This window comes from Diabrotica virgifera, chromosome 3 (genome assembly GCF_917563875.1).
Source record: "Diabrotica virgifera virgifera chromosome 3, PGI_DIABVI_V3a".
Taxonomy (NCBI): Eukaryota; Metazoa; Arthropoda; class Insecta; order Coleoptera; family Chrysomelidae; genus Diabrotica; species Diabrotica virgifera.
In genome coordinates this window covers 93,437,036-93,463,420 of record NC_065445.1, presented here as the reverse complement: position 1 = coordinate 93,463,420, position 26,385 = coordinate 93,437,036, and the positions used below count along the sequence as shown (strand labels likewise).

The 26,385-nt window shown below is 31.9% G+C and overlaps 2 protein-coding genes across 3 annotated transcripts in view; one reads left to right on the top strand and one right to left on the bottom strand.

The window, feature by feature from the left end:
• LOC126881925 (THO complex subunit 5 homolog) overlaps nucleotides 1-1,045 on the top strand; it is a 91,016-nt gene extending 89,971 nt beyond the window's left edge. For both annotated transcript variants that reach the window (XM_050646661.1, XM_050646662.1), the window contains exon 12: nucleotides 892-1,045. In XM_050646661.1, coding sequence (XP_050502618.1) covers nucleotides 892-958 — 67 coding nt within the window. In that variant the 3' untranslated portion in view covers nucleotides 959-1,045. The remainder of the gene's footprint in view (nucleotides 1-891) is intronic.
• LOC126881927 (uncharacterized) lies at nucleotides 1,033-26,069 on the bottom strand. Its single transcript, XM_050646665.1, has 4 exons — nucleotides 25,307-26,069; nucleotides 18,607-19,039; nucleotides 14,359-14,734; nucleotides 1,033-1,208 (listed from the first exon to the last, which is right to left on the bottom strand). Exons 1-4 carry the CDS (start codon nucleotides 25,687-25,689, stop codon nucleotides 1,090-1,092), a joined length of 1,311 nt encoding a protein of 436 aa, XP_050502622.1. The 5' UTR covers nucleotides 25,690-26,069; the 3' UTR covers nucleotides 1,033-1,089.
• Nucleotides 26,070-26,385: the final 316 nt, after the last annotated feature.

The window sequence follows — 26,385 nt, the reverse complement described above, 5'->3', positions numbered from 1 at the left end:
TCAAAAACCTTTGATGTCACTTAAAGTAGACTGGGCTTGCCTGGTTTGGGTATTAAGATGATTTGTGCTGCTTTCCACAAAAGGGGATAGTAATCGGTTCTTAAGATTGCGTTAAAAATCTGTGTTAAATATTGCACTCCTTTCTTGGGAAGTTCTTTTAGAATTCTTGCAATAATTAAGTCGAACCCCGGGAACTTTTTCGGATGCAGATCTGTTTGAATTTTGTTGAAAACTTATTTGGCAGTGAATTTCTCCAATGGTGCTTCTAGTTAGTATGGATATTCTAAATATTGAATATTATCTTCTGCATCAGTGTTGTTGTTTTGAGCATGTGGTTGGAACATTTCCTCCAGGTATTTGGTAAAGACTCTGGCTTTTTCTGTGTTACTTTTAGCCCATCATCCGTTACTGACCCGAATAGGCGGATCAGAGAGTTGTGATCAGTTAATCTATCCTGTTGCCTTCCATATTGAGTATTTGGAGGTTTCCATGGCAGATAAATGTTGTACATATCGTTGTTTTTAGTTTTTATTGTTGTTTAACAAAGTTTTTAATTATGCTTTAGCTTGGTTTAATCTATTTTTATCCTGGGGTGCGCGGGTTCTTTGCCATATTTTCCTCAGTCTTCGTTTTTCTGCGATTTTTTCTTTTATTTCGTTGGGTGTCTTTTTTGTGTTATTGCTTTTGTTTGTGTAGGGGTTGACTGCCATCCAGTTTCCTGAATGATCCTATTTAAGTTATCTACTGCTTCGTCAATATCGCCATCAGATTTTAGTGGGATGTTTAGATCCAGTCTATCATCAAGAATAGCTCGGAATTTAATCCAATTGGTGTATTTATTACTTAACATAATTCACTGTGACCAACTCTTACATTTTAATTGTATTTTAGCGCAAGAAACAGAAGGCGACCTTTCATTTACAGAAAAGTTGGAAATGGTATTTTCACCCAATATTGAATAAGACAATTTTTCGTTTTATTAGAAAAAATGGATGCTTGAAACAAGATTTGTCGTTTAATTACAATAAAATATAGAACAAAAAAATTTGTTTTATTTACTAAAAAAATATAAACATTAAATATCTAAAATTAAAGTGTGTCAAAAATCTTGGTAGTACACTCCAGATTCTTCAGGTTAAGAAGTACTGCTTGATGGCTAGCACAAAACTTTGGAATGCTTATTAATCTCACTTTTTGACCTTGACCACCTAAAAAAATAAAGTTCTCTAGAAAAAGATTTGGTTATAATATTTGTTAAGATTCTGATTTAAGTTGATTCTCCTGAATATAATATACCATTGCATTCTTGAATATAATGTAGCATTACAAAGTACCAAACTTTTAATACAAAGCTTTGATGGAAGACACAAGTAATAGGCTCATACTACCGTCCTCAATTAAAACGCGGTATCTGCAAAGAAATTCAAAATCGAGTTTTTGCTATATATGTGGTTTCCTTGTGACCTTATTTATGCTTGTGCAATGTCTGAAAGCCGTATCATTTTATTTACTACCAAAATAAACAAATTGGAATATGCCGTATGTGCGTATAGAGTCCTCAGAAAAAAACTTTGAGAGCCGATTTCTCGGTTTTAAGTTGGCTGCACATACCGCGTTTTATTTGAGGACGGCAGCATAAGACTGTACTAAATTTAAAATCAAGATGCAGTAGAAATAAACAAAACCAAGACACGTTAAATGCTACTAGGAACACTCCCGAATCATAATTTACAATGTATAAACTTAGAAAATCATGATTTGGGTTTAACACTATATATACATTGTAAATTATGAATCGGGAGTGCTCCTAGTAGCATTTAAGGGAGCGTTCAAGTATTACGTAACGCGGTTTTTGAAGATTTTTAACACCCCCCCCCCCCCATGTAACGCACCTTAATGGGGCGTTAACATATTACGTAACGCAATTTTTGAAAATTTTATCCCCCCCTCCCCCAACCTGCGTTACGTAATACTGGAAGGGTCCCTAACGTGTCTTGGTTTGCTTATTTCTACTGCATCTTGATTGTAAATTTAGTATACATTGAACAATATAAGGAATGACAGATTATGTAAACAACTAATTATTGGACTTCGTAGGTCCTTAGGTTTTCACCGAATGTGAAACTACTATGTCAGCGACATTAAAACAGTACTTCCGGTTGCAACTTTAAAACCGGAAGTCTGAAGTCAAATTTCTTACCTCTCATACCATTTCTGGGCCATAAGCTCTATTCAACACCTCTATTACCATTCTATCTGGTTTAATAACGGATGAGTTATATTCGTGGACAGACAGGCATGAAACCCAAAGTATACAGGGTGAGGCAGATAACTGGCCTATTAGAAATATCTCGAGAACTAAAGGCAACAGAATCATGAAAGTTGGTATAAAGGGGTTTTGAAGGATGATCTATTAAATGCAAATATTTTTATCTCTTTTCAACTTCCGGTTATACCGGAAGTTGCTTATAACTTCGTTTTTTTAAATGGGACACCCTGTATATTTTTACATTTCCGGATTCTCTTCGATGTCTTCTTTCTAAAAATATGAGGTTTTGTAATGTTATACAGGGTATTTTAAAAGATAATTACGTTTTTTTATTAATTTCGTAGCAATATTCGTACCCTGTAGAATTGTAGTAGTTTGACATCTAAATCTCTACTTACGTTCAAATGATTTTTAATATAGTCTACTATTGTTAAGAATCATTAGTATAGCCAAATTTTTAATTTTAGTATACAGGGTTGGTCGAAACTCGGAATCAGTATTTTCCGAGTTTTCTTAAATGGAACATCCTCTATTTTAGTATTGTGATGAAATGATATTTTATGGTACTTTTTATTTCTTAAGCATTCCCTATACCTAACTGCTTTAATTTGTGCTTAATTGTTAATCGCACTAATAATCTTAACTACGTAGGTATTTTGATAGCTAAACCATTATTGGTAATTTTAAGGATCAGTCTGGATTAATATGTATTTATTTCTGAAAAATTATTTGTGACTGAATATTTTCACGGCCAACCTAATAACATTTTACGTATTTTTTGTTGAAATTAATGTTTAGCTTGAATCACCAATCACTCACAAATTAAAGCAGTTAGGTATAGGGAATACTTATAAAATAAAAAAGTATCATGAAATATCATTTCATTACAATACTAAAATACAGGGTGTTCCATTTAAGAAAACTCAGAAAATATTCATTCCGAGTTTCGACCAACCCTGTATACTAAAATTTCAAAATTAGCTATACTAATGATCCTTAACAATAGTAGACTATATTAAAAATCACTTGAACGTAAGCAGAGTTTTTAATATCAAACTATTACAATTCTACAGGGTGTGAATTTTGCTACGAAATTAATAAAAAAACGTAAATATCTCTTAAAATACCCTGTATAATATTACAAAATCTCATATTCTAAGAAAGAAGATATTGAGGAGAATCCAAAAATGTAAAAATATACAGGGTGTCCCGTTTAAAAAAACAAAATTATAATCAACTTCCGGTATAACCGGAAGTTGCAAAGAGATGAAAATATTTTCATTTACTAGATCATCCCTCAAAACCCCTTTATTCCAATTTTCATGATTCTGTTGCCTTTATTTCTCGAGATATTTCTAATAGGCCAGTTATCTGCCTCACCCTATATATTTGTTCTCGCCTTGCCAAGGCTCGTACAATAATACAATATCTGACAAAATAAACAGTACCGAATATAAAAACATTATTTATGAATTAGTTTTTATAATACATATGTTTAAAATGTGCACCATGGCGTTGCAAACAAGCTTAATAACGTTTCTGAAGATCATTAAACATATTTAAGAGGATCGGTACGTTTTTTGGTTGCAATGCTATTCAAATGGGGATTCATTTTTGTCGAATCCTGAGAAAACTAATAAGTATTTTTAAAAAATTTAAACGCAGAATGAAAGATTACGTTATTAGCGAGGGCCGAAAATCCCTGAGAACTTCTATAATGTTTATTTTAATAAGTTACAGGGGTGAAAAACTAAGAGAAAATTTAGTGTTATTTTTAATTTCAAATATCTCATTCAAAATAAACTTTTTATTTATTCTAAGGGACTTTCGGCCCTCGGTAATAATATAGTCTTTCATTCTGCGTTTAGATTTTTCAAAAACATTTATTGGCTTTTTCAGGATTCGAAAAAAATTAACACAATGTCCGTGGTAATATTTTCCAAATCTATCTTTGTCATACAACGCACTTAGTCGAATAGAATATTGTCAGTCAGACACTGACAACCAGTGACAATTTTAACGACGTTCTACACTTTCGGCAAAGAATTAATAAACCGGGAGATATTAACAGAAGTTCAACCACGATTTTCTAAGTCCTGCCCTTTGCAATACTGGAAGGTTAGAGAAGGTACTTACAATTTGTGAAAAAATCCACGGGTTTCCTGTGACATTTTTCTGTGAAAATTAGATTTTCCATGAATAAAAAAATTGGGAGTTGCGATGAATTTTTAAGTCCTGCCATATCCATAGAATAACAGGATACTATCTATTTTATGAAGAAAATTTTTTGGGCAGGACGGTCGCAAAAGTACTTAGGGAGTATACATATATACAAATATGTAATGAAAATAATGAAATTTTCATGATTTTCTAAGTCCTGCCAACTTAATAAATTAATTATATTTATTTCAAAATGACCAAAAAAAATATTGGCATGACGTCACCTAATGTTTAACTGCACTTGTTTCTTGGAAAATTTTGTATAAAATTTTCACTCTGGTTCCGTGATTTTCTAAGTCATAAAATAAATTTTGTTACAAAATAAATAATTTCAGTATACATTATGCAAAATGGCAGGATGTTTAGTTACACCTTTTTTACTATATATAGTTAAAAAATTTGTAAGATAATTCGTGGAAAATTACACGATTTTCTAAGTCATGCCATTTCGCACATATCTCAAGAAGGTTAATATAAATCTATTTTCAAAGAGGCAGGATGGTTGTATAGTTATTTCGTATAAAAAAATTAAATTATCTGTCTGTAAAATTATTTCAGGGTGTTATACAAACATATTCATATCACCACATTTTTCTTGAGTCATACCATGTCGAGTATGCTTAAAAAACACTAATCTAAAACCGTTTAAAACTTTACAAATGTCATCAGACCATCTGGTTGGCGGACGACCTCTACTTCGATATGCTTCGTCTAGAAGAAGCATATCGATGTCTTGTAATTAGTTTCTTTAAAATAGCTGCAGAACGCTTTTATTTGGAAAAACGAAAACTGGTACACTTATTTATCTTCCAGAGGTCAATTGTCAAATGTCAATTATCAATTGTCAATTTTTAGTACCGGTCATAGGGGTCCGTTTGGGTACGGAAACGGATATATTATCGAATAACTTTTCTGTCTAACTTTTAAGCATCTCTGACACTGGATTATTGAATTCTGGGATAGTTTTGTACTAAAAGGTACTTTTGCTTTAACTCAGAAGAATACGCAATGCAGTGTTCTAGAAAAATCGATGTGAAAAATTTTTCGCTTTTTGGTTTTTTGAGTTTAAAAGAATTTAGAAAAATTCTATTTAGAAAAACGAAAACTGCTACGTTTATTTCTCTTCCAGAGATGAATCGATTTTATCAATTGTGAATTTCTAGTACTGGTCATAGGCCTCCGTCTATTTAAAAGTACGCCCACCAATAAAACGAGTGTGATTCATGTGCCTGAAACTTTTTTATCTTCGAGAGGCCCCACACCAAAGAAACATAAAACATGACACGTTTCATGAAAATAAAACACAGTTAAACAAATTGAAGTCCGCACACACAAGAAGCGAGTGTGATTCATGCACATAAAACATTTTTATCTTGGTGAAATCTGTTTCAGGAAAGAGATCGTGTTGTATTTTTCGGTTTCAGTTTCATTGTTTTGGACAGTTAATTACGTGCATAATATGAATTCCAACCAAGAATTTAATATTGCATTGGTTTCTGTTGTAAAGTAGAATGAAGAGTTGTACAATTATTATAACCTGGAGAGGTACTCGAATAGGTAATGATAAGAAAATATCAGTTTTCTTTAAACCAGGACCCACAATAAAACAATGTAGATGTTTGAATACTCAGTCTATAAAATTATTTAAATTTGGGAAGATGATTATTTAGTTCGTTTGCAACCAAATACGTACTATGATTATGATGTTGGGCAGTAATAAAAAGTTGCCGCAAGAGTAACAACCTCGTCATCATTACTTTCCATTGTTGGCTATACAAATTTTCATTTTGTTTCTTTGATTAGTATATAATATGAAACGGTTTCGTCCTTCACAATTCATTTTGTTTCATGTTTTACGTTTTATGTTTTACTTCACGTTTCTTTGATCTGCGGCCTCCCTTAGAAAGTAATAAAGGTTTGCCATGACAGCAACGACCTCGTCATAACTTTCCATTGTCGACTATACAAATTTTATTTTTGTTTCTTCGATTAGTATATCACATGAAATCAAATGTTTTTTCACAATTTATTTGTTTCTTATTTCAAGTTTCATGTTTCACGTCTCATCTTTCACGTTTTATGTTATTTTAATCTGCCTTAGGAAGCATTTTCAGATTAGTTGAATTGTGTTAAATTGCCGTAAAATTATTAAATTTATTAATTGCCTTTATTGCAATTATTAATTGCCTTAAAATCAATTTGTTGTTATTAATTTATTTTGTTGCATAGCAATTTTATCCCGCCTTCTTACTTGTTCGAACACAAAATACACACGCATGTAACAGGCGCTGAGTTGCCGCACTCAACTCGTTTTCCTAATATTGTAGGATTGTAGATATTATCCTGATATTGTTTCCTATATTTGATAGCAAAATTTACTAACACTAACAACACCAGAATAACGATTTTTAAATACAGCATCTATCTACTTGCAACTTTTTGCATTGTGTTCAGGATAACATCAGGAAAAGGTGTATAATATAAAAATGGGTAGAAATTGCATTTTAGTGCATAACATGCATCCAAAAGTGCATAAACCTGTCAAAATCGGTGTATGAAGGGCAAAATTTTGTTATTTTTGAGGTTTATGGAGTTACGAATACGCAAGCAGAACCGACCTCTGAATCACCTAGTGCCCAGAGTTGCTGCTAAGGCACGCCATCTGGAGTTTTGTGGGATATCGGCAATAAATTAAAAAAAAAAAAACAGAATATTCGATGGTTTTTGGGATGGCCGAACACGAATATGACATTACAACCGACCCTCGGAGCACCTGGTGCAAAGGGTGACTGATCTCGAATTTAAGAGAGTTTTTGGAGGTCGATTCTGATGGCGTATTCATGTTCAGCAACCACAAAACTCTTCGAGAAATCTACTTGCATCACTTTAGTGTCTGAAAGCCTCGAAATTTAAGAATACGGCGTGTATATCAGTCACCCCGGGCACTAGGTAAAGATCTGTTCTAATGTGACATTCTTGTTCAGAAACCCCAAAAACCACCTGAGTAATCTGTCTGTATCAATTTACTGCCGAAATTAATATATAAATATGGTATAGAAAATGCTTAGCAAATAAAAAGGTACCATAAAATATCATTTTATTATAATACTAAAATACAGGGTGTCCCATTTAAGAAAACTCAAAAAATACTCATTCCGAGTTTCAAGTTTCAACCAACCCCGTATACTAAAATTAAACATTTTGGTATACTATTAATAACTGACAATAGTAGACTATATTAAAAATCGTTTAAACATAAATTAATAGAAGTTTGGATATCAAATCACTAACAATATGTATAGGGTGTGAATGTTCCTACAAAATAAAAAAAAAACGTAATTATATTTTAAACTACCTCGTATAATATTTCAAAACACTATATTTTATTAAAGAGAACATCGAGTAGAATCCAAAAATGTAAAAATATACAGGGTATTCCATTTAAAAAAACATAAATTTTTGTCACCCTGTGAAAACGGGTAGCCCTGTATATTAGAAAATACTGTTAAATTATAGTCCTATCTGTGGCACATGTTTTACCTAAATAACTTTTTTCGTATATCTTACGACAAACGAGTAATTGGACTAGCCCACACTAATGCCCCACCCTGTATACAAAATAACCATAAAACCATCCTGCCTCTTTGTATATAGACTTATATTAAGATTCTTGAAACATGTGCAAAATGGCATGACTTAGAAAATCGTTGACTTTTTCACGAATTTTCTTACAAATCTAGGACTCCTGCCGTCTTACAAGAACTGTTTAACCTTCCTGCCGAGTACCGAAAAGGTATTGATTGTATTTGAGTATTATAACTTTTTAAAGGCAGGACTTAGAAAATCACGGAATCAGGGTGAGAATTTTCCGCAGAATTTTCCAAGGGACAAGTATACTTAAACATTAGGAGACGTCATGCCAATATTTTTTTGATCATTTTGAAATAAATATGTTTAGTTTATTAAGTTGGCAGGACTTAGAAAATCATAAAAATTTCATTATTTTCATTACATATTTGTATATATGTATACTCCCTAAGTACTTTTGCGACCGTCCTGCCCAAAAAATTTTCTTCATAAAATCGATAGTATCCTGTCTATCTACGGATATGGCAGGACTTAGAAATTCATCGCAAAACCCTATTTTTATTTTTTGGGAAAATCTAATTTTTACAGGAAAATGTCACAGGAAATTTGTGGATGTTTCCACAGATTGTAATTACATCGTCTACCCTTCCAGTATTGCAAAAGGCAGGACTTAGAAAATCGTGGCTGAACTTCTGTATAATATCTCCCAGTCTATAAGGATTTGCATGAAATTTTAGTATGTTATAGTTTACTTCAAAAAACTAAGACTTGATTTTTTAAAAATTGTTTTACCGTGCCGTTTAATTACTATTAAGGGTCAAAGTTAAGTTTTAACATGGGCTCTTATGGGAATTCTTAAAAAGTTAATAACTTTTGACCCAAATTTACGATTTTTAATTATTTGTGCTTAAATTAAAGGTTTTTTTGTAACGAATAACATATTAAAAGATGAGGATTGTTTACCGTACCATTTATTTTTAATTTATTTATTATAATTAATTCCGTAAATTCCGTAATTTATTATAATTTATTTTTATAAAGTATTCAATACTGAAACATATGATTTGAGTATTCTGCTATAAATGCGTTGTTACCAACTTTCGCTTGCATATAAGTTTCCCCCCTTTCCTCTGAGAGGCATACCCCGCAACGAAGGTGTAGAACGTCGTTAAATAAATATTTGACATGAATCAGGCATATTTTTAGTTGTTGATTAAATAATATTGATATGTGTATTTGATAAATAATTGATTTAAGAGGTGAACTTTATAAAAAGTTATTTATTGTGTATTATTTATGGAAGATAGAAGCAGAGAATATAGGTCTGGATCCCGCGTATGAAAAAAAAGTTGATTAATAGCAAGCTGAAAATTTGTTAATAGCTTAAGGGTGTCTAGTCGGATAAACATTAATATATGGGAACACTGGAACAGGGGCAGTTTTAATTGTGGAACAGGTTAAAAATTTGGAACGGTCAGACCACGAAAATGGCACATTTATTTTGTCCGACAGAACAGACTTAAACTCTCCGAACAGAGATTAAACTCTCATGCAAAAATCAGACTGCTATTTATCACCTGTCATAATTCCTGTCATTTGACATATTTTACATGTTCCACTCATTAAAACGCCCATTTGGTGATAAATAGCAGTCTGATTTTTGCATGAGAGTTTAATCTCTGTTCGGAGAGTTTAAATCTGTTCTGTCGGACAAAATAAATGTGCCGTTTTCGTGGTCTGACCGTTCCAAATTTTTAACCTGTTCCACAATTAACACTGATCCTGTTCCAGTGTTTCCATATATCAAAGTTTGTCCGACTAGACACCCTTAAGCTATTAACAAATTTTCAGCTTGCTATTAATCAACTTTTTCATACGCAGGATCCAGACCTAATACATCAAGATATATTCTGTGATCCAAGTATTTTGTTGTTAAAGATGTTCAAAATTGTAAGCGTTCCATAGTAACAATATATTATTAAAAATCACTTTAACACTTTTCCTCTTTTCTCGATTGAGTATTAGTTTTTGAAGTTATACTTCTTTAGGCGCGATTTCATTGAGGGTGAAATTTTATTAATCTGCGCGCATGCGCACACAGGCAGTATGGAGTTAGTTACTAAATGTTTTAATTTACGTATCAGTCCAGAAAAGGTGTGGAAAGAATATATTAGTGTTTTTAAATATATTTTTCTACAAACGTGTCAAAAATGCAATTTTTAGCACTCCATAGGAGCGTTAAAAATGCTACTTTAAGACACTAGTACTAGTGCTTTAAAATTTTTAAGGCACTGCAGTTAAAAGTGAATTGTCAAATTGTGAAACGTCAAAATATTTATATTTCATTTATTAACATTAATATTAATAATACAACTTGCGCAATTTGAAAAAAGTGGTTTAATAGTATATTATTCAACGAACATGTAATGATGGCTATTACTCACGATGGTGAAGTTTGCGACACGAGCCGTAGGCGAGTGTCGTAATTCATCAGAGTGAGTAATAGCCATTACATGCGAGTAGAATACTATACTTTTTCTACGACCTTTTTTTATTTTAATTAGTAAAATATATAGTTATCAAAATACCTAAATGCTGTTTGCCCCTAGTACGTGGCAAGTAATTGGTTACGTACTATTACCCAATTCTTATTTATGGTAAAAATACAACAAGAAATAGTCAATCCAAGCTCTATTCGTTTCCGAAAAATTATAAGCATAAATTTGTACCTACTGTCAGTGAATCTAATAAATAGGAAATGGCTATTGTCGGTGGACGTATGTCAAATATAGTTATAATGTATATTTACATTTAACTATATATATATATATATATATATATATATATATATATATATATATAATATAATATAATAATATAACTATATATTATAATATGTTATAACATATTTAACACAATATAGCTTGAAAAATAAACACAATATTAGTTATAAATTCCAATTAACACAAACAAAATGCGCTAATGTCACTGTCACTTAAATAAATGATAAACGTCAAAATTTTTAGTAAACAAGACACAGGCAAACGTAAAAAATATACCGACATTGTTACAGTTAAAATTCCTTTAAAATTTTTTGAAGTTAATTATTGATATAAATTACAATAATTATTGTATTAAATAAACAAGTATAAGTAATTTTATTTGCAGTTTATATAGATACGATTAATATTAAAAGTGGCATGCGCCATTTGAATCTAACTTCAGCCTGTGAGTAATGACCCGCGAGTAACTTCAGCCCGTGAGTAATGAATTATTACTCACGGGTACAGTAATGGGTGTTATTATCTATTAAAAAATAGCGAATAATGAGCATATTATTAAACGGTCGTAGAAAAAAGGGTTTTTATTAAAATTTTGTGTCTTTGGATTTGTCTTCCTTGGGCGTAAAATAATAAAACATCTATTTTTATATTTCACTTGTCCCGTGATATGTAATTATGTATATCTGAAACGTCAGTAGCATGAGCCTTGATGGCCTTGTTGGCAGAGCATTGGACCAGAGATCGAGAAATCGCGAGATTGCGGGTTCAAATCCCGGACGATTCATACTTTCTTTTTTTTTAATATTTGGCATTGTTAATTTTTGGTAATTATTTTTAATTTTTTGTATTGTAACTGTTAAGTATATTTATTTCGTTGAAATTATATAATAGAAGTATAACTTCTTACGTGCGTACAAAGTACACACACATTCTTTTTTGTTATAGGTACATATAAATTATTACAATCACTGAATACATAGCTAGTGAAAAAATTATCACATTTATTAACTGAATTAATAATTTGCAATTAAACAAAAAATAACAGTTATCGAAGAACATTCAAAAGCCATCTCTTTAAGCTAATTATGGCATTGTCACTAGAATGACATTCTATGTAGTAATATGTGCATATCCATACCAGTGCCAATTTTACTACACGTAATTTGCCATATAAAGACAAAAAAGGTAGGGATAGCCGTAAAATATTTGCGAATTATGTACCCATAGCCTTAAGAAAAGTGGTTGCTACAATTATACTGGCGTCAAACAGCGACAGCTTGCATAAATGGTAAATCAACAGAAATATACAAAATGCAAAGAGGTGTCAGACAGGGTTGTATACTGTCCCCACTGTTATTCAATTTATATTCAGATAGAATATTTAAGGAAGCGCTGCATAATTTGGGGGTGTGAAAGTTAATGGAATTCTGATAAATACAATCAGATATGCAGACGATACAGTTATTTTAAGTGATGATATAAATGGATTGCAACGCCTTTTAAATGCCATTGACACAGTGGGAAAAGAGTTTGGCCTAAATATAAACTGTTCAAAAACAAAATACATGGTATGTAGCCATTTGTCCCATCAAGATTCACAGTTATGTGTTGATGGTCATATAATTCAAAGAGTACCCAGTTTTAAATATCTTGGTTGCCATATTACTGGACAACTAGATCCAGATAAAGAGATAAAATGTAGAATCGAGATAGCCCGCACGACATTCTTAAAAATTGACCGAGGTGACCGACATTCTTAAAAAATGACCCGAGGTCATTCTTCTTTAATGATAACTTGCAAATTCAACTTCGAAAGCGCATGATTAAATGCTACATTTGGTCAGTCCTCTTGTATGGTGTCGAAGCATGGATATTAGAAATATCCACCATTAACCGTTTGGAGGCCTTTGAAATGTGGCTGCACAGACGTATACTGAAAATACCATGGACGGCTATGCTGACAAATGTGGCAGTCATTAAGAGAGCAAATACAACCCGCGAGCTGTTTGATAACATCAAATATAGAAAGATGGCCTATTTTGGACACGTAGTAAGGGGATACTGGTATAATATTCTTCAACTTATTATGATGGGTAAAATCGAAGGACGCAGAGGAATTGGTAGAAAGCAGGCCTCTTGGTTGAAGAATATCCGGGAGTGGACAGAATAAAGAAAGCAGAACACCTATTTAGAATAGCTCGAGACAGAGACAGTTTCGGCATGTTAATCGCCAACGTCAAGGGGACTTGATAGGGTAAGTTAAGAAGAAGGTTGCTACAAATGTTGAAAATAAGTTATTATTCCGTGCCGTAGTTCTCCAACAGTTTCTGGCGGATTTTCCGAGCGAAATATGGAATTCCTTATCATACCCCAAATTTAGGCATCAGGTGGTGTTAAATCCGGTGAATGAGGTGGATACTCAAAATCTGTGCGACGAGAAATTATTCCAACGTTGATATCATTCTGACATTTATTTTAAACATGGGCCATTATTCCGTTCAACTCCGTATGAGCGGAAATTTATGTTCTATTAAAAAATCTGTTTCTTCAGTAGAAAGAACCATAATGAAAAAGATTTTAACCATAACGTAATGTCAAATTGACATCTAATGATAAGTATGCCAAATATGATAAATGCAAATTGCGTGCGCAAATTCCCAGCCCTCTTAATTTCGGTACTGTTTATTTTGGCGGATACCGTATCCCACTATAAGTACCATTTCGGAGACTTTATTACAGTACTTCCGGTTGCAACACTAAAGCTGAAAGTCCGAGGTCAAATTTCTCACCTTAAGGGCCGGTTGTTCGAACGCTAATCAACATTGATCACTATCAAATATTTAATTACTGTCACAACTGTCAATGACAACTTTGGTTGGGTTGCTGAAAACATAGTTAATTATAATTATGAGATTAGTTAGTCAATTAACATAACAATTATTAACATAATTGATTAACTAAATTCATAATTGTCATCAATAATTATGTTTTCGGCAACCCAACCAAAGTTGACATTGACAGTTGTGACAGTAATTAAGTATTTGATAGTGATCAATGTTGATTAGCGTTCGAACAACCGGCTCTAAAGCTTTCATTCTACACCTCTTTTGCCATTCTAACTGGTTTAATAATGGAGGAGTTATATTCGCGGACAGACAGGCATGAAACCAGAAGTATATATTTGTTCTCGCCTTGCTAAGGCTAGTCGAATAATATATCACATAAGTACCATTTCGGCGGCTTTGAAACCGTATTTCCGGTTGCAGCTCTAAAACCGGAAGTCCGAGGTCAAATTTCTCACCTTTAAAGCTTTCATTCTACACCTTAATTGTCATTATATCTGGTTTAATGAGAGAGGAGTCTCTGGGACAGACAAACTTAGATAATTCAAAGTTTTCATATGTTTTCAAAATGTGCGAAAACAATATTAAAGCAAGACTTTATAAAATATCAAGAATAATGAGCGGTATATTTATAACACAGCCAATAAATCCTTACCTTCTATTAATTTTGTACTGAATTCATCCTGATTTCCAGCAAAGAAAACATGGGGACACTTTTCAATGACAAATGGATCATTTTTGTAATAAGGATAACATCCTAAAGTATCAGGAGCAGTAGGAGCTAAGTGTCCCCACTCTAAGCATTTTTCTAAAGCTTGAATAGGTGTATTATTTTCTGAATACCACATCACATGTTGCACAGGTTGGCCAGAAGTTCCCAAAATATTTATGTTTTCCAAAGAACAAGCATATGGATTAGGTACTAGGTGTAAGGATTTATATGTGGCTGAATTAGGAAACATACAGTGATGCATTTGTTTTTGTGGTAGGATCTGGTTGGAGGGATCATTTTCTCCAGGCATCACATCAACCTGAAAATTTAAACAAAATTAGATAACCTCCTTTTTTTAATATATTGCAATACAACTCTGGACCTCGGAGGTAAACTACACTACGTCGACATGGTGTTGTTTTGAATAAATTCCTTTAATCCACTTATTTCATTAGTTTTCTGATACAGATTGGTTATATATATATATTATCATTAAAATATCGTCATATTGTCTTTCAACCAATTTTGGAATATATCAGATTTTTATTAACATCGTAAGTGCTCTAAACTTTGTTGCAAACACACACCAAACACAGTTGCTCGAAATGACATGGTGTAGTTTACCGCCGAGATCCAGAACTGGTCATTGCTAATCAGATAAAAAAAATTAAAAGCACAATATATATGAATATGAAAAGTGCAAAAGAAAATGAGAAATTGTTTAGATTGTTATTAACGCTGATTAGTACAAAACTTGACGAGTTTTTAACATCAATATGTGTATTTTTTGTTATATTGAACATTTCCATCTTTTTATCACTGTTAAATATTTTTTACTTATTTTATCACACTTTTTTATACTTTACTTTTGTGCTTATACTTTTGGCCAAGAAACACATAAATACTCAATATTCCACAAGGTGGAATGGAACTATAGAAAGACTCTGACGATAACGAGCTTACAAGGGATGCACTGCAGGCGGGTGCCCCTGTTTGCAGGGGGCACCAAATGAGCTTTTTTCGATAGGTGTTATACAAAATACTAATTTAAAAAACCTAAGGGCCCTTATGCTAGTTTTGCAGGCAGACACTTTATATCCTAGCACTGGGACTGAGAGAGACTACTAACACTTTGATAGACAGAATGTCTACATACATCTAATTTCCATTGATGTAATGTGACATAACATCTATAGACGACATTTTTAAAATAACGAGTTGTGACAAATAATCGGTAGACACAGGCTTTCAGATAGCAACATTATACAAACATGGAACATCGTCATCCACATGTTTACAAAAATGTTATAAAACTCATTGTTTCCATAAATTATAAGCTCTAAAAGAAATTCAGTAATTTCCCCTCTTCTACTTTGCAAAATATATAGTCACAACACTTGCTTATACATTTGACGCACTGTCCATCAACGTGTTAAATATGTCTACTTAGATTTTGACAGAAACATGGGTGGACACATACAGGGTGGGGCATTAGTGTGACAAAGTCCAATTACTCGTTTGTCGTAAGAGATACGAAAAAAAGTTATTTGGGTAAAAGTTATATACACATAGTACCGTAATTTAAAAAATATTTTCAAATATACAGGGGCGTCCGTATTGACAGGGTGACACAAACTTATGTTTTTTTTAAATGGAACATCCTGTATATTTTTACATTTTTGGATTCTCCTCAATGTTTACTTTCTTAAAATCTAGGGTTTTGTAATATTATACAAGGTAGTTTAACAAATAATCACGCTTTTCTGTTAATTTCGTAGCAACATCTACACCCTGTAGAATTGTAGTGATTTGACATCTAATTTTCTATCTATATTCAAACGACTTTTAATACAGTCTACTATTGTTAAACATTAACAGTATAGCGAAATGTTTAATTTTAGTATATAGGCTGGGTCGAAACTCAGAATGAGTATTTTCTGAGTTCTCTTAAATGGAACACCCTGTATTTTAGTATTGTAATGAAATGATATTTTATGGTACTTTTTTACTTCTTAAGCATTCCCTATACCTAAGTGCTTCAATTTGTAAGTTATTCGTGATTCTTTAAGCCAGTGGTTCCCAACCTTTTACGTCTGGCGGCCCACCTTCTGATGTTTTTTCATATTCGCAACCCATCCCTCACCCATGCTGATATATATGTACGTTCTTCAGCTACTGTAAGAGCCACGCCGCAACCGACCTGAAATCCGTCCGCGACCCACCAGTGGGTCGCGACCCATCGGTTGGGAAACGCTGCTTTAAGCCAAACATTAATTACAACAAAAATTACGTGAAATTTTATTAGGTGACCGTGAAAATATCCAATCAAAAATAATTTTTCAAAAAAAAATACATAATAATCTAGCCTGATCCTTAATTTATTCATATTGGATAAGATATCAAATACATTCGTAGTTGTTGGTGGTTAAAATATTAATCAAACATACAAAATTCTCCCTAGTTGGCAATGACACAAAATTTGCCTAAACATTTGACATTATACCATTTATATAGTTCCAGTTAATTTGTTACCATTACTAATATTAATTTTTATAATGAGGAACTGATTCAAATGGCTTTGTGCTAGGAGAGTATGACAAAAATGAACTATTTGCAATAAAAATTTATCATTAGCAATTCCCTGATAGACGACAACCAAGAAGAGAAACTTTTGAAAGAACTGTAGAGCGTCGGTAATCCGAACGAACAATCGCTAATCCGAACGCAAAAAATTATAAAATATGATCACGAACCGAATTTTTGGATTTAATATGACAATATGGGCAAAATATGACCACGGATTTTTGTTTTGTTAATGCAGAATACAATTTATTATGCAGGTGTTTTATTCCTTGTAACTAAAACGTATGTACATATTGTACATACATATGTACTATGTTTATGAGCTTTGTATGTATTTGAACATATGTTCGACAATCCGAACAATTTGATAGTCCGAACTACACCTGTTCCAATTAGTTCGGATTATCGACGCTTTACTGTATACTAAAACGGTTTCAACAGACTAGATACTTACATTGTAAGAACGGTTGTACTAATATGCAGATCCTCAGTGACACTAAGGATTACATTTAATTCCTGTTTTCTTCATTGACAATAGTTTTTGTTCGATCAGATTTATCATAATCAAAGTGTCCAGTCCGTTGAAACCGTTCTAGCATATTTTCAAACATTTCTCTTCTTAGTTGTCTAGCAGGGAATTTCTGATAAAAAATTCTTATTGCTAGTCCCACAGTTTTGTTATACTCCACTAGCACAAAAACCTTATTAATCAGTTCCTCATTAGAAAAATTCATATTAATAATTAATAACAAAGCAACTGGAACTATAAAAATAATATGTCAAGATTTTAAGGAAATTTAGTGTCATCAATTAGCGACTAGGTAGAATATTGTATGTTTTTATTAATATTTTGCGCACCAACAATCTTAACTACGAATTTATTTGGATATCTCATCCAATATTAATACATTATTGATCAGGCTAGATTATGATGTATTTTTTTTCGAAAAATTATTTTTGATTGAATATTTATTTTCACTGCCACCTAATAAAATTTCAAGTAATTTTTCTTCCAATTAATGTTTGGCTTAAAGAATCACGAATAACTTACAAATTATAGCACTTAGGTATAGGGAATGCTTAAGAAATAAAAAAGTACCATAAAATATTTCATTACAATGCTAATCCATTTAAGAAATCTCAGAAAATACTCATTCTGAATTTCGACCAACCCTGTATACTAAAATTTAACATTTCACTATACTGTTAATGTTTAACAACAGTAAACTATATTAAAAATCGTTTGAACATAAAATAAAAATTTTATGCCAAATCACTACAATTCTACAGGATGTAAATATTGCTACGAAATTAACAAAAAAACCTCATAATTATCTTTAAAATACCTCGAAATTATCTTTTAAAATATCTGATATAATATTACAATACCAATCCATTAAGAAAAACATAAGTTTGTGTCACCCTGTTAATACGCACGCCCCTGTATATTTCAAAATATTTTTAAATTATGGTTCTATCAGTGCCACAACGTGTATCTAAATAACTTTTTTTCGTATCTCTTACAAGTAATTGGAATTTGTCACACTAATGCAGTATGCACCCTGTATATTTTAATTATAATTGATAAATCCACAAAATAATTCTCACCTCCACTAATCCACAGATTTGAGACAAGAAGTTATCAAAAGCTTTAACAGCTTCCACACTTTCATCAGTTTCAGGAACTCTACTAATGAGAGATATAGTTGGTTTTCTTTTTTCTGAACTTATTCTGACACTATTTCCAGCAATAATTATTCTAGCAATTTTTGGTACTACACTTTCATCATTTAACATGCCGCTCAACCAAAATGTTAACAATTCCAAGTTCCACATTATTTTTTCACAGTTGATAAGATCTAAGCCACTTAAAAATACTATGTAGTTGTCCTCCTGAAATAAAGGCTTTTCTATTTGTTCTCTTAGTCCTGCAAACACATAATCTTCAGCTATAAATTTCCCTTTACCAGCATCTGACCCTAGAAGAGCAATTGTTATTCCGGTTACTACATCACTTAAAGGAACACCATCTATCTCATACCTAAAACCAGTCAAGTTAATGGAGACAGTAACAGCAATGGTCACAGAAATAATAAATAACGAAGTAGTTGAAGCACGCCAAAAAATAAAGAAAGGAAAAACAGTTGGACCAGATGATATTCCTGGGGAAGTGTGGAGAGCATTAGGAGAGACAGGCAACAGGAGCACTTTGGCTAACAGGTTTATTTAATAAAATAATGGAAGTTGGACAAATGCCAGACAAATGAAGAAGCAGTATATTAGTACCTGTTTATGTAAACAAGGGAGATATACAACAATGCACAAACCACAGGGCCATAAAACTACTTAGTGACACCATGAAAATATTGAAAGATACTCTCTTTCATTGAAATATGAATAAGAAGAGAAACCGAAATATCTGATAATCAATCTGGCTTTATACAGGGCAGATCAACAACAGATGAAAGCACTCATATGGTATTCATTGATTTTGAGAAAGCATATGGAGTTCCTTGAGAGATTTTGTGGTGGGCACTCAATAAGAAAGGAGTCCCCTGTGAATATGTAAAGATTGTGAGATATTTGTATGAGGGAGTAACAACTATACTAAATTTACAATCAAGATACAGTACAAATAACAAACCAAGACACGTTAAATGCTACTAGGAGCACTCCCGAATCATAATTTACAATGTACTCTTAAATAATTTTTATGGAGAGAATTTGAAAAATAATTTCATTTCAAAGACCATGAGACCGCAGATTTTCATGACCCTGTACATGGTCAAATTTTGTAAACAAAATAATTTAGCAGTAAGAAGTGTTTCGCAGAAGAGTATACAGAGTTAGGGGACTGGAGTATATAGAATAATCTTACATTAAATATCGATAAACGCTATTATATCAGTTTTTTTAGGGGGAATAAACAACATACTCAAACTATTTTATGAATAATATTAACTTAAGATATAAAAATCAAGTTACGAGACCTGGGCATCACTTTTAATGAAAGCATTAATTTCAATGACCATATTTCACATGAATGATTTACATTAAGAAACTGTATTGAGTTCCCAATTGATGTAACGAAAGTTGTGTATTGTTCTCTTGTACGCTCTCAATTAGAATATGGCACGCTAGTCTGGTCTACTATGTATGACCAGTATATCAATTCCATTGAAAAAGTTCAGAATAAGTTTCTTAGGTATTGCGGTTAAAAAATGGGAATTCCAGTTGCAAATAAAGACAAAAAAGTAATTTTAGATAGATTAAAAAATCTAACAACACTTTATAACAGACGAATTCAGTTTGATTCTGTATTTATTTATAAATTATTAAATAATTTAATTCAATGTCCGGAACTTTTAAGGCTATGGGTACATAATTCGCAAATATTTTACGGCTATCCCTACTTTTTCTGTCTTTACACGGCAAATTACGTGTAGTAAAATTCTCAATGGTATGGAAACTGCAGATGTAAACATTAGGTTGACAGTGACATTGTCATTAGAAAGGTAGAGATGGCTATTTCGGTTTCGTTCGGTTTTTGAATGTTCTTGGATAACCTTTACTTGTATAAATGAGAGGATTATTTTTTCACTAATTATGTATTCAGTGGTTACCATTATTTATATACTATACAAATAGTCGAAAAAGAAAAAAAGTTACTGTTACCTGTGACGAAAATGTCCTGTTACCATGGAAAGCTTAGATAAGGTTTGAACATGTTAAGAACTGCGTTGTATAAATGTAGTATTATTCAATTAATTTATAAAGACTTTATTTATTTCTTTATTTGCGCAAATTAAAATATAGGACGTTGTTCAAGAAATGTGTTACTGAAAAGCGAAGAAATAGATGGTTAGCTCAATTGAAGTAAGTACTTTTTAACATAAATCAAATTAATTACTTTTGTATTTTTCAAATTAATTTTAAAAGTGAAAATATGATCTATAAAATCTATCGGTAAACCAATAATTTTCGCATTAAATTTTATTCTCGTTTAAAGGAGTAAACTATTTATTACTACACAACAGAAGTACCTACTACTGACCAGAAGTATCTACTACAAAGCGTAGCGCCAGCCGTGTCTGCATTACACCAATCGTGATGGAATTAGTTTTCCATGTGCTTGTGATTTGTGAATTCACATTTTTACGTACCAAATTATGTATTAGAATTGTACATGAGTAAAAATGAGTGACTCAGATCCGAAGCGACAAAAGAGTTACGCGAGGATAAAAATGAACAATTGTTATTTGTTAATCTTCTTCACAATTATTAAATTTTATTTGATAAAAGAATGACCCTAAAAATTAAGAATCTTCTTCTTAGTTTGTAAATTTTTCTATGACACACATTCATAAATGCTGCCATATTGTAACAAAAAAATACCTACGCCGAAGACATCCACCCACCAACTTCACTTAAACTGAAGCAAAATACTACTAAACAAGCACATACTTCAAAAGCGTAGTACATTCTTATATGTAGGCTGGTAAATAGTAGCAAATACTACGGAGAAAAGCAAATGCTTTTTAAGTGTAGTGAAATCTTCAAAAATGTAGTATGTACTTGAAGCATTAGCATTTACTACATTTTATGCCACCATGGGCACTTTACTTTATAGCTAAACTCGTACCTATTTACGGTTATCGGAACAAACTCATATAAAATAATTTTATTTGAACTTTAATGACTTGAAATAGTTGGATTTTCTATAAATAATATATTAGCAATAAATAACTATTTATTAATTGTACGCCTTAAATCAATTATTATTTTTTAAATACACTATCAATAATATTTAATAAACAACTCTGATTGATTTTATTATCATCGTAAAAGCGTTAAAAAGCAGTAGCAGAATGAACTGCTATATCAAAATAGCGGGTCGGACACATCTCTACTTGTCACTGTCTTGAGTCTTGTCATAACATTATATTCGAATGAGTGCGTTGTATGACAAAGATAGCGAATGTTCGATTTCCACGGACATGGTGTCCATTTTTTTCGAATCCTGAAAAAACTAATAAATATTTTTAAAAAATTTAAACACAAAATAAAAGACTAAATTATTATCGAGGGCCGAAAGTCCCTTAGAATATATAAGAAGTGTCTTTCGAATGAGATATTTGAAATTAAAAATCACACTACATTTTCTCTTAGTTTTTCACCCCTGTAACTTATTAAAATAAACATTATAGAAGTTCTCAGGGACTTTCGGCCCTCGCTAATAACGTAATCTTTCATTCTGCGTTTAAATTTTTCAAAAATACTTATTAGTTTTCTCAGGATTCGAAAAAAATAAATCCCCATTTGAATAGCATTGCAGCCGAAAATACGTACCGATCCTCTTAAGTAAAATTAGCTTCAATATTCCACAGCATAGACTAAGATCTTTTGAACTTTTTCATATAAACTTTCATGCTACCAATTATGCCTGCAATAATCCATTTAATAGGGCCTTAAGGTTTTTAAATAGTCACTGTGATATAGATCCTTTTAATTTAAGTTTAAATCAATTTAAAACCATGATTTATAGTAAACTCTAGAATTATCTTTAAGTATTGCATTTTAAAGTGTAGTTATAAGATAAATTAGATTAAAAATATGTTATTATAATTCTGTAATGGGGTAATCCCGTCTATTTAATAAATAAAAATAAAAAGTAAAATTTTAGTGGTAGAGTTTCTACGAACAATTTATAAATTCATGAGAACGGACTAAAACGGTTGTTTAGAAAGTTAATGTATACCGAGGTTGATTTAACAGTAGACAATTATTTCTAAATGGTTTCCTAGAAAGAAATGATAGTAAACATCTTTGTTTAGTTTAGGATATAAGTTTTTTTTAGATTGCAAATAAAAATAATTTTAATATCTAGTAGAAATTGAGAAGAAAGAAACTTTGCATACAATACTATCTTTTGTTAAGAAAATAAAGTAGGGATATGATGTTTGGTGAATGCTGGTGATTGGCTATGAGAGCGATGGAAGGAGAATAGAGTGGTGAGCTTGAAATTGATGAGAGAAAGGGAAATCATTGTGTAATTACCATCCAAAGCAATCAGTCCAGTTTAAAAGTAGTGTATTTATGCAAAGTGTGTTAATTTGGTGACCGTGGAAGCAGATTCGTCTGAGACGAAAACGAGATTAAGTCGAGAAGAAAACAAACTTCTTGTGGCCGAAAAGATTCCAGTTTCTGTCAGTAACGAGTCGCAGTATTATATAAACTTTGTACCAGGATACCTAGCTGAGGGAAAAAATCTTTGGATTATAAAGACTGATATTGTTTTTATCGAGTCAGAGATTTTAATTTGAGGAGAGAATTCGAACAAGTGCTGTTTTTTTGAAACAGTTGAAGGAGAAGTAAGGTTGTGGGAGAACTAAGGACAACACAATCCAGCAGAATAAATAAGGATGTTGGCAAAGGTTAGTTAGATTATTTGTGAAAAGAGAGAGTTGTTTTGTATTACATTCCATATTTGTTTTTTTTAAACCACGTCAACTTACTAGTGTTACAACATAAATTATTGATTCATAAATTCATAGAAGATATAAGTAATCTATTTAAAAAGTGGAAATTCATTTATTTTCTTTTTATAATAATAATAATCTACAGATTCAATTGAAATAATTTGGTTCACAAAGGAGATAATAGAATTAAAGGTTTTTTTATGATTAGATAAGAAATTTTACAACACAATAAAGTTTAGCATAAATTTTGAATTCTTTATATTTATGGTATAGTATATAAGTATTATTAAAGAAGCAGAAAACATTGGCCTAACCTGGAAAGAAGTTAGAGAAAAAGCACAACATCGGCAAAAATGGAGAATGACAGTAGATGCCCTATGTTCCAGAGGGAACGAAGAGGATAAGTAAAATAATATATAAATAAATAGTAATTATAAAATTTATATGAGTTTTTGAGTATACAGTAAAACCTCGATATAACAGACTAATTGGGGGGACAGGGTGCCCGTTAAAGCCTATAGTCTGTTATATAAAAGTAGGTTTAAAATAAATCAGACTATTTAGAAATGTGTCCTCATTATGCTATAATAAAAAGTTTATTGAATTTCTTTGTAAAATATAGCGTTTGGGATCCACGGGGACCCTGTTGTTATACAATATATCTTGGTATGGGCAGAGTTAAGTACATATGTATAATATTAACAGGACGTTTTTAATTTTTTTACATTTGACCGGATTTTTTGTCCGTTATATCTGAAGTCCGTTATATCAAGGTTTTACTGTATTTATTTCCCTGTCTTTCCTGGATAAAGCAAGTAACGAGAAATACCAGAATCCACAAAATAAACATAATACATACAATTAATTAGCCCTGAGAATGTGTTGTATTGAAAAAATTTATTAAATTTTGTTTTGTTTTATGAGTTATGAGATGAGTAACAATTAAATTAATTAATTAATGTAATTAATAAAAGGCATCTTGATCTCAGAACAAGAAGAAAATAGAGAACATAATAACAGTATATACACTGTAAATCCCAAATCATGATTTCAAAAGTTTATACATTGTAAATTATGATACAGGAATGCTCCTAGTAGCATTTAATGTGCTTTTATTTGTTTATTTTGGTTTGTTTATTTCTACTGTATCTTGATTGTAAATATAGTTTAGTGTTAGGGTAGATGTGGGAGAGACTGATAAGTTTCACTTGAAAGTAGGATTGCACCAAGGCTCAGTGTTTAGTCCTCATTTATTGGACTATTTATTACTATAAATAGATGGAGACACATGCAATAGAATTAGGGTTGGATGAATGAAATGGAAGGAAGTGTATGGCATGTTGTGTGACAGAAAAATTCTAATGAAGCTGAAGGGAAAATTGTATAAAACAGCAATAAGACATGATGTAAGCACCTGAATGCTGGGCAGTTGAAAAAAAGAGGAACAACAAATGCATGAAACATAAATAAGAATGCTTAGATGGACGAGTGGAGTGACAAAAAAGGATAAAATTAGGAATGAGTATATTAGGGGAACTCTAGGAATGACACTACTTGACGCCAAAATCAGGCAGCATAGGTTAAGATGGTTCGGTCACATTCAATTTCGAGATGTTAATCACCCAATATGAAAAATTACTAAACTGTGGGTTCCTGGAAGAAGTAGGAAGATCAAAGAAGACCTGGGGGAGACTATTAGGCAGGACATGTAGGTAAAGGGGATTGATGTTAATATGACCCAAGATGGAAACTTATGGAGAAATGCAATTAGGGAAGTCAACCTCATATAAGGACAAATGGCAAAGAGATGATGATGATTTATCTCATACCTTTGAACTTCATCCTCTATAAATAATTTATCAGAATCATCTGTAAAATTATTATTAATAATGGGATTGGTTTCTGCCACGAGTTGATTAGCTTCAGACAACTCCTTGAGAATTGAGGGTTTTAGTTTCTGATCTTTAAAGAGAGTTCCTATTACTATACACTTATCTTTGTCTTCTTCCGTTAATTTATGCAGTTTTATGATTGGATAAGTATCACCCCATTTATGCTTAATTGAGTTTTTAAGTATTATTTCCATTTCATTTAAACGGGCCAAATATATACTACAATACTGTCTGTTGTAGTCTTCTGGTTGTTCACCAAATTTTTCAGAAAAGTTCTGATATTTTAATGTTGGTCTTTCTGTTTCCATTTTTTCTGGCATTATTATGACATTAATTTCTAAATAAATAAATTCGATATTATTTTTGAAATATTTTTGAATATGTTTACATAACCTCAAATGTAGAAATTCCCGCGGCAATTATTTGTCACCTGTCAGCCGTCAGAAATATACGGCTATTCCATGGATTCCATGCCTGTGTTATGTGCTACTGTCAAATAAGCCATTTCCTGTTTCCTGTCATCCTCTGGCCATTTCGTTCGACTTCGACTGTCTTCGATTTTCGACATTCGCCCAGCGAGCGCGAGCGGCTCAGCCCAGTCAGGTGCATTCAGCAGACGCAATCGCTGACTAATCGATTAGTGATTTTCTGCTGAATGCCACATAAATTGTCGATTAGTTATCATTTGATGACTTATCGGTCGCCATTTTAAACATCGGGTTCGGGTTTGAAATATGATTACTTAGCGAAACGAAACAAGATTGACGTATGACGTGTGACTAACAAGTGTATCATGTATTTTACATGTATTTTAAGACTGATTTTAAGTTATCTGCTATCTTAACAAAACAAGAATTGAATGCAAGGAAGGCATATAAATCACGCTGATAAAATAAATCAGCAACAAAACAAAAATGGAAAAATGTGACAGTTGTCATAACCTATTTCGTATGTACATGAAAGTATACCATTCAGAAGAATCGTTAGCGATTATACATCGCTAAGTAACAAGGCTA